Source organism: Paralichthys olivaceus, chromosome 6 (assembly GCF_024713975.1).
Source record: "Paralichthys olivaceus isolate ysfri-2021 chromosome 6, ASM2471397v2, whole genome shotgun sequence".
In the NCBI taxonomy this organism is placed as follows: domain Eukaryota; kingdom Metazoa; phylum Chordata; class Actinopteri; order Pleuronectiformes; family Paralichthyidae; genus Paralichthys; species Paralichthys olivaceus.
This window is the reverse complement of record NC_091098.1, coordinates 8137153-8147318: the sequence shown is the minus strand read 5'-3', so window position 1 is coordinate 8147318 and position 10166 is coordinate 8137153. Positions and strand designations below refer to the sequence as shown.

The 10166-nt window shown below is 42.6% G+C and overlaps 1 protein-coding gene across 13 annotated transcripts in view; it reads left to right on the top strand.

The window, feature by feature from the left end:
* Positions 1-3236: 3236 nt before the first annotated feature.
* The window catches only part of agrn (agrin), a 245739-nt gene continuing 238809 nt past the window's right edge, over positions 3237-10166 (top strand). For 12 of the 13 annotated variants that reach the window (XM_069527083.1, XM_069527093.1, XM_069527092.1 and 9 more), the window contains exons 1-2: positions 3300-3625; positions 5125-5386. In XM_069527083.1, coding sequence (XP_069383184.1) covers positions 3434-3625; positions 5125-5386 — 454 coding nt within the window. In that variant the 5' untranslated portion in view covers positions 3300-3433. Of the gene's footprint in view, positions 3626-5124; positions 5387-10166 lie in introns of all 13 variants that reach the window. The other variant, XM_020089194.2, reaches the window with a different exon arrangement.

The following is a 10166-nucleotide window of genomic DNA, read 5'->3' as shown; positions in this document are numbered from 1 at the left end:
TTCAGAGGTGAGATAAGATGGTGTAATGGAACCCACAATATAATCGATATAAAGCTATAAGAAGGCTCAGGTTGGCCTTTCTGGGGTCTTTCTGTGTGGAGTTCACGTGTCTCTTTTCCCAGGTATGAATGTCAGACAGAGTAGTTGTTTGTTTCTGTGTGCTGGATCTGTGATATGCTGGCGACCTGTGTAGGTTGTACTCTGCCTCTTGTCCAATGTCACCTGGGATTAGCTCCAGCCCCCCCACCACCCTCAAAGGGTGTATAGCTAATGGATGGATGGATGGATGTCTAATTGGTGGTAAGTGGCCTATCTCAGAGCCCACCGGCTATCGTCTGACAACAAATGAACTTATTTACATACAGGATCTGTTTATAGAGATTAGTAAGTAGCAGACTTTATGCGTCACATCTGTCTCCTGCAATAAATTCAACATTGACATGAAGCAGACACAGGGAACATGCTAACACACAACCGCTTCAATCACTTTCACTTTACAAGGACATACATTTATTTTTGTGTACTATACTGTAATTAACATGTTGACATACCACAGAATCTTTCTTTTTTCAAAAACACTAATTCACACACTTAATTCACTAAAACAGGAACAGAGGAATTTAGTGAATTCAGAGTGAGCTTGGTTTTGTTGGCAAGTTGCAGAAGGGATTCCCATCTGAGACCAACATACAGCAACATTAAGAATAATTTATAAGATATAATAACACGTACTGTATTTTTTTTTTTTAATTTGGGGGCACTTTCTACTTCAAACTAGTCATTAGTGTGAGGAAATAAAGCTCATTTGGATGTGGAAGCCAAGGAAAATGTTCTTTAAGACCACAAAGTCCGTCTGCCATTTACTGTCACTGGAGCACTACAGACTTTACATGCCACAAATTATGCCTTTTATTGATTTGGGATTATTTGTATTTGAATTGTATCACTTTAAATGTATATTGACAGAGGAATTGCATGTGAAGAGTGTTTTCTCTCCATTTGTGCAAATATGATCCTCATCTGTATACAGAATAATGAAAAGCACTGACAAACTCTATTCCTTTTCATCCAATAGACAGTTGTCTGTTTGGGTTAACTCAGCTGTCAGAGCCGAGGCCTACTTGAGCAAATTTCTGCAAATATCCTCTCTAGCAACTGTGCATAACCAAGCCTGTCATTTTCCCCAGGAATAGAAGGGTAGTTAAAATTACAGCTTTTGAGGAGTGGAAATTTACGCACTGTCTGTTCTTAAATGGGAGCTCTAACAAAAAAGACATATGGTAGCATTTACAGATTCAAACATGGGAAATTTTACGATATGAGGGGAATCTTTAATGGTATATGACATGCGTGAGTTTAGAGTCCGCCTATTTAGCTGTGCAGTTTACATGGGTGTTCAATCTGGTTTTACATTGAGTGCAGACAGTAGTTCTACAGACTGCAGTTTACAAATCTCTGTGTCCAAGACATCATATAGACATTTTTACCATGGACCACAGTATAGCTGCTCTATATTACAGTGCTATTCCCCAGTAAATCATATCAGAGTGAAATTGAAGAGTTGTATCTTCAAGAACACTCTGAAGGATCCAACTGAGGTCCTTGACTCTAAAGCCAAAGTTTTATTATCATGAATATTTGGGCCCTTGATGTTACAGAATGCAATGCTCATCTAAAGTTTCATAAAACTCTTAAGTCAGTTCAGGGGTTGTGGAACAAGCTGTAAATAATGACATATTCCTATCTTATTAAGCTGTTATGGCCAAATCCTAAAAAATGTCTTGATGAGTAAAAACCTCAAGAGAGTATTTGCATCTAACCACTCATATCTCATTGTCTTATATCTACCTACCAGTTCCACAAATGTCTGTCTGTATGTGGAGCACGTATCTCATATATCGCTCAACTTATCAACTTCACACTAGGCATATGTATTGTAAATTGGCTGAAAAAGTGCAGTGTTGAATTTTGTGCGATCTGGACATGTGATCTGTTCAATATGAATTAAAATTGAGTAAACAGGTAACCAGCGCTTTGTAGCAGTGGAGCTCCAAGCCTTCAATCTGTTGAGTGAGTTGAATAGATCTTATTCTCTGTCCTCTGATAAACCACAGCAGTCATCGAGATCTGGGTCAAACTGCAGGTCAATAAAATCAAAAATCATTTTAATAATGAGTATTTTTATTTTACCGTATTTGACTGACACAGACATTCACGGGTGCTGCTCTCCATCGAGGCAGCAACATTCAGAGGATAACTTCTTCTTTAGCAAGTTGTCATCAAAGTAAAAGCAGTTGTGAATTTCTGAAGATTGTGTCGATTGCTTAACAGAACTCTGAAACAACCAAAATGCAATGTATGAAAAAAACAGCTTTTAAAGGCTCAGTGTGTAGAATTTAGTGACATCTAGTGTTGAAGTTGCAAGTTGCAGCTGAACACCCCTCACCTCACCCTCTCCTTCCAAACATGACAAAGAACCTGTGGTAGCCTTTAATTGTCATAAAAACTCAAAAGGTGTTTAGTTTGTCCAGTCTGGACTAATGTAAAAAACATGGTGGCCTCTATAGAGAGGACCCCCCCAATGTAAATATAAAGTATTTAAATATAAAGGGCCTTTTCTGGGGTAAAGAAAACTACAATTCATACAATTTAGATGAAATGAATTCATGAAAACATCATGAGGATTATTCTACATTAAACTTCTGCGAATAGTTCCCTTTCACCTAAATCTCAAAGATACCATGTACCATAAAATGTTCACTGCATATATATATATATATATATATATATATATATATGTATATATATATATATATATGATGTTAAAGGATTGTAGATCTAGAGGTGAAGCTGTGTATCTTGCACACTAGGCATCCATTTCATTTATAATGACTGTTCCTGCTTTGTGCCTCTGCAGGGTCCGGGGGACTGATGGGCTGCTGATGGGGACCGGAGGTAGAGACACAGCGTGTCCGACTGGGGGCGGCGTAGGACAGACACTTTCTACAGGGATACACCGCCATCCCCACCACCCACATCACCCTCACTTGTGGGATCAGCAATTCAGATTGCATGCAAATCCAGGAGCGTCACCGTGTGTGTGTGAGTGAGGGGAAAAGAAAGAGAGGGGGAGAGAGACGTGCAGTTGCATTCCTGGAGAGAGAGCTGCCCCTTCCTCCTCCCTCCTCCTCCTCCTCCTCCTTCCACTCGTCCCTCCTGGTCTCCCAGCCGGCGGCGGCAGAGAGGGATTTCTAACCCTGGCTGCGGATGCGGGGAACAGGGCTGCACAGGGAAAGAGACACCGGTCGTCTGTAGGGAAGTTGTTAGAAGGAGGCACCAAAAATACATTTTAAACGCACTCGAAATAGTTTGGAGTTTCTTTTCGGACGCTCTAGAAAATTAAAGTGTAGGAAAGTTTACTTCTGTGGTGGCCATGGGATCACATCGGACAGTCCGAGCCGGCCGGACAGCGCTGCTCTTGGCGGGGCTGCTCGTGGCTCTGTGCGCCGCAATTTGCCCGGAGAAAGACCTGGAGGACCGGGAAGAGGAAGCCAACGTTGTCCTGACCGGCACCGTAGATGAGATCATCAACATGGACCCGGTGCACAACACCTATTCTTGCAAGGTGAGTGCTTTTCAGAGTGGTTTGTGAAACTATATCCGCCGCTTCTGGGAAAGGGACACCTGCTTCCTGCAGGAAAGCATGTTCATGTGGATTGCTGGAGGTTATTATCATTTAATGCATCCACCCTCGTGTTGCTGACGGAAGCCATTAGCACCAAGTTTGTTTGTTCCAAGTCTCTCAGACCTCCTGAAAAACATTTTACAAACTCAGCCATCCAGAAGCGTTTGGCAGCGTTCACACGGACACTGACAGTGGATCCACTTTGCCCTCAGAAACAGATAGATGGTGTGTGGTTTTATTTTTAATTCCACTTCCCAATTACATAGCTACAGGGGAGGGCTAACCGACCATGTAATCATCCCAAACATGTTGCAGCAGGAGGCTCAGTGGACCCTGGATGTTGCTCTCACTCCATCACCACACATAAACGAGGGAAAACATGCAACTGTTGCCAGTGGCTGCAAAAAGTCTTGAGTTATTCTGTAGTGTTGCAGACAAATGCAATCACTTGACTTGTAGCTGTAACTGTGATGCATTTGGGGAAAAAAGAAGTATGTAAGGAGATCACTGCAAAGTACCACAGAATCACTTAAAGTACCCAAAATGATATTCAAGCCATTTTCAGGTCACTAGACACAATAAAGATGATTTTTTTCTGTCAGTAGAGTACTGACAAGTGCTGTAAGGTGTGCCCAAGGCTATAATGATCAGCATTCATGCATTGCACTGCATTAGTCATGTTTGTGAGACCTGTGCTTTTCTGTGCAAATTCACAGATTCTTTTTAGTCTCAGGAACATTATAGTGTCTGGATAATGGACAACATGATAGCACACGGTGGAAGAAAAACATCCACTGTCCCACAGTTTTTTTAGAAAGCAACCCACTGTTGTCCCCATTCCATATCTACTCATTGTAACTTTTACACAATCACGGACTTGAGGCGCACCACTCTATAATCTGTCAAAATAAACACATCGTGTTTGGTCAGTTCTGCCGCTGCTCTTTTCCTCAGCGCCCACTGGCTTCCCGTCTCCCGGTGACTGAGTGGAGTAGATTAGAGGCACACGGCTCCCATTCTGGAAACAGAAACCACCACCAAGTGCTGCTGCATTGAGACCAGGCAGGATAACATGGAAGCGAAGGGGCGACTCATGACTGTGCATAAAGCAAAGCCTTTGCTGCACTTACTGTGATGCAGCATCTTTGGGTGCATGAAGTTTTTTGGTTTAGTTTCCAGCGGCTGGACAAAGTCTGTGCCTGGATCACTTGTATGAGATTAATTAAAGTAGAAAGAATTTCTTAAGATTTACTGTTATTACCCACAATATCGGTGGATATTTCTCTTTCACTGGTGTCAATGACATCCATGGTAAACCCTAATTCAGATTTCCCAGATTTCTGAGATTTCCCACAGCACCTGTTTATAAATGAAAATATCTTTCAGTTTTAACAAGATATTAAAAAGCATGATGTCTTCTTCTTGTTGTTTTGCTAAAGGTGAGGGTGTGGCGCTACTTGAAAGGCAAGTCCAACGTTAACAGAGAAATCCTTCTGGATGGTGGCAACAAGGTGATGATCGGTGGTTTCGGCAACCCGGGCATCTGCGACAACCAGGTAGCCACGGGCGACACTCGTATATTCTTTCTCAACCCTGCCCTGGACTCCATGGGACCAGAACACAAGAACGAACTCATGCTCAACTCAAGTCTGATGAGGATTACCCTGCGCAACCTGGAGGACGTGGAGCACTGTGTGGAAGGTAAGCAGCCAGTCTGTTGTGAGTGGAATGAGACCCAGAGTAAACTCTATGTAGGTTAGAATATACATAACCACAATGTTGGAAGGTAAACAAGCTTTGAAGCTAATTTGAAGATTATCAGGGCTCGTCTTACCTTACTTGTGATACATTTATAGGATCTGTGCTGTGGTTTGAAGACTCACAGTAACTGTAAATCACTTAAAGAGTCAAAGATTTCATACGATGTTGGCTGCTGAAATTACATGGTGTCAAACTTTCCCAGAACTGAATGAAACAAGGCAACCTGAGTCATTTTAGGAGCTTTGTTGCCATGGGGAGGCTCCAGCATTTCCCAGCAGAGCCTTCAGGTAGCAGATAAACACCTTGGGGACAGGGGTTGAATAGTTAAGAGATGATTCCCGACCTCTGCACCCTGAAGCTGAGCCATTTTTATTGAGTCAGAGGTTAAACTGCTTTGCACTTACATGCATGTAACACAGGTTGTCACACTTTTGCTTATATAATGGGCTCATGGGTTCCCATGTAAGAAACTTCACTGTAAGAAAAACGTAATGACTCAAACTACTCAAGAGCTGAAAGTAGGTGATGAATGGATAAAAACTCCCCACACACTTGAGTTTGGGAGAAAAAAGTGAAAGTAACATTATGTTTGTTGATTCTATTGATTTGCATATTAGAACTTGAGCATGAAAAGAGTTAATGAAACACTTATATTCCCGTGAGTCCTTTTTTGGTTAAAAAGTAATTTGTCAGGCTCTTATGAGACGAGCCATGCAGCCGTGACTAATAAATCTCAGCATCTACCGTGACTGTGAGACTGTAGCAGCCTGTGCCCCATGCCAGTGAGCAGCGAGCTCGCTGCTGTCTAACCTTTACTGGTGCTTGACAATGTTGGCAGCCATTCAAAGTTTGACTTGAACACTTAAGATTGGCCTGGAGGGGGGGGGGGGCGGTGAATCAGAGAACGAACCACCTTGCTGTGTAGGTTTTCTGGGGCAGTCTCTGCTTCAGAGTCGCAGGGTCTATATTCTGGGTACTTTCCTCTCTGAACAATCTGGGTGGCAGGATGTTCCAATGGATGGAGCTTGTTTGCAGTGTTAAGTTGCATTTGGCACACACATAAAACTTCTTCTGTTTGTCTGTCCGGGCACGAAACACTGCTCTGCTAACCTTTTCATTCAGGCCCCCTTTTCTTCTTGTTGGACTCCTCTTGTGGAAAGGGGAGTTTCTTGGCTCTGACAAACTGTCTAGAATGTGCCCTTTTTTGTTTCGTGGCTTTGTGTTTGAAGAGGATTTACTTCTCATAACCTGATTTTCTCATATTGCCTTACAGTAGAAAGAATAGCCAAAAGGAAATTCTTCGAGAAGTCATCGGGCAAAAAGTTAGACAGAGATCTAGTATAAATATGTGTTAAGTGATTGAACATTTTCTTCTGAAAGCCATGGAGTTTTTTATGCATGAGTCATCCAAAGTGTAAAAGCCTGGGACAATTGTCATGTGCAGATCCCACCATGAAATCTGTATTTGGTTTTTGGGGGGTGAAATTAGCTGGCATGCCTCTATCAGGAGGAGAATGAGCTTTGAGGCTTGTTCCAGTGCAGAGTTTTAATTAAGAGAGTCAAGTCAGATCCCATCCGTTCTATACAACCGCTACCCCCGGCGACTGTGGGATGTCAGTGCAGCGGGACAAGACTCTACCTGCCGCAGTTCTTATTGTACCCTCCTCTGCTTTCTCCTCATTCTTGACATTTTCGATAGCTAGGATAGACTCAGGAATGCCTGGCAGAGAGCTAGGTGGGGAGGTGCATTGTCTGAGGTGGAAGAAAAAAGGCTTTGTGTGAGCTCCTTGCCACTGAGACTTTTGAGAAGGACCCAGACATGAAGGAAAATAGGATGAGTGATGTAGAATGAAGGAAAAACACAGGATTCTTCTTTTCTACGTGTAAGGACGTGGGCCATGACGGATGTTGTGTTTGCCGTGGCATAGTTGTTAGCGTTTGGATCAGGGATGGGTGAAGATAGATGCCTTCAGGCGTTATGTTTCACAGTCTTTCTACACCTGTGCTCTTTGGACTGGGCGGTGGCACTTCAGGGCCACTCGGTCCATGTCTGTGATCACTTGGCCAAAGGCTTTCATCTGCGACAGTGCAGCCCTCCCTAGAGGAGTGTCTACAAGATCTCAGTAAACACTTGCAGTGCTGACCAGCTCCAAAATACCGTATGCCATATTTACTGCGAAACTGAGTGGCCCACTTTCTGTTTCCCTATGCCTTATCTATTCTTACCGACGCCCTCAAGGGCATGTCTGGGTGAAATAGCGAAAAGGTGTAACTCTAATACTCAAAATGTATTCTATTGGCAGTGTTGAATTTGCCAGGGCATATAAGGGGATGGCCTTTGGCACTAAAAGTCTTTCTTTGTCTGGTCCTCCAGCGACCACTCAGAGAAATGTGAAAGTTCTGGTAGTGCTGTACAGACACTTGTGTGTCAGACAGGATCAGTCACAGTATATTACTATGTCTTTGGAAACAAAAATGAAGTTCTGCTTTTGAAAAGTGAATAAAAAGGGGCAATTCAAAATCACAACAGAATGCTTTGTCCTCCAGTTTTGTTAAAGGGCAAAAACAGCGTGTGCAGTGTTTATTGTCATTTTCCAATTCTTCTTTCTTTTTTATCCTTTGCTGTGTTAATTACAACAAAGAAGGCAGAGGTGTTTGGGGTTTGGAGGAAGCTGTCTTGATGGAGAAGTGTTGAGCATACAGGGAGATCTTATCATGTCCATGCTCTGTTTATCAGCTGCTTTTGTTTCAGCTCTTGATGACATGACGCCAGAGTCTTTTCCTCTAGGCCCCGATGAAGAACAGCAACAAAGGGCTGTTTCTTCCTTCTGTCTTGATCTCCCCCTCTCCTTCCTTTTTTTTTATAAAAATCGGTCTCTTTTTAGAGGAGCAGAGATCAGCCAGTTAGAAATCAGTGCATAGTCATGCAACAGCTGCATCGAAGACTTTTTTTATCCCTTTATGCTGCATCTATTTAAGTAGGCAATGGTGAGTGCAGCTAGTGTGCTTCATTTGTTGGACAATCAAAACTCCTTGTGGGATGTTAATGAGCGGTATTTTAAAGCTCAACATACCACTAACTCTTTATGATCTGTGCATACAGCAGTCCAGAGGCTCACTGGTAATGGGGTTAGCCAGGCTTGCTGAGAACATGATGGGGGTCCTGATTTGCCAGCAGGTGGTCTTGCTTAATGATGGGCGAGCAGAAAGTCCGATGGAATGCTCCTCGGGGTTGGTGGGATGTGGGTTGACTGTGTTAGCCACCCCCTACCCACCTCTGCCCCTCCTCAAGTGTTCCTTCAGTGAGTGAGCCTGACCCTCGTGGAAAAATCTGAGATTTTTCTTCACCACTGTTTGTGCAAGGAGGCGGCCCGGAATCGGCTGGAATACCTAACCTGTGCATGCTCCTACCTGGCTGCCTCCTCCCTCCTCACCTCCACGATAGGTGAGGAGATAATGATCGAATGAGGCAAAATGGAGACGAGTGAGTCATGGAGACGTTAGTTTTTAGCCATGGTGTCAACTATTTTTTCCCTCATTTTAAGAACAATTCAAAAACCTTCAAAAATGTAGGGGTCTCTGCACAAATTCAGTTAATCACTGCCCTGGATGAACTTATGTAATGTTGAGAGAAACATCCACACTACTACATTTTTATTTAAAAAAACATCCACTCTGCTATGGTTACACCTGGCTTCCATACTACTCCAGAGTTTTAGAGCTGCTAAAACGGAGACATTACCCTGTTCCAGAAGACAACAGTAAGCTTTATACCAGTGTATAACGCAACATGGATAATCAATTACAAGCGTTGGTGATGTTGTCTTTGCTCACAGCTGTTGCAGTTAAATTCTGCATTTTATAATGATGCTGCTTACATGTATAGGAGACAAGCTATTATTTGAGCAATCTGGGACAATTCCTGAGTGCTCAGGCATATTAGTATGGACGAGAATTAAATCTGATCGGGACTCCAAAAACACTCCTGTGGACAGAGATTGTTTTAGTTTGAAAATACAATTTTCAAATGTTGTAGTGTTGATGTACCGGCCCATGTTTACTCCCAGGAATACTCTCAGCCGAGATAATAGTGATTAGTTTGGATTCTATATGATGAGTGTATACAGAAGCCTCCCTCATTGAAGTTAGTTACTACCTGATTTCACACACCTCTGCTTGTTTTCTCTGAAGGTAAAATTTATTTCAAGTGTAATCATTTCCTCTGAGCTCAGTGGAGGTGGTCTTTATATCAGCTGTGGTGGTCTATAAAACTCAGTGGGAAATTCTATCGCTTGAGTTTGCTGCCTTATAATTTACATATCAGTCTTTACCACCACCTGTTCTTGTTTTTATCTCAACAAGACGTAACAGAGACAGATTAGAACATCACTTCGGCAAAATATGATGACCTCCTGTATGTGTGGGTCTTTTCCATATATAACAGGCATGTGGGTAATTCCAAAGGGAGGATGGAGTTTTTTTTATTACATTGTTGCTGTAGAAAGTGTGTGATAATACTATGCAGTTGCACCCAGATGAACTAAAGAACTGGGCTCTTTATCTCGTCCATGTCTGTCGTCAGGGAATCATGGAAAGTGAAGAAGTCTGACTTTTAAGAGTTTTTTCCTGCGGCATTTGAATGGATTATGATATGTTCTGAGTGAGACTTCAATTGCTTGGTGTAGAGCTTTTCTACAAAGGTGTACCCTTGCAAAATCTG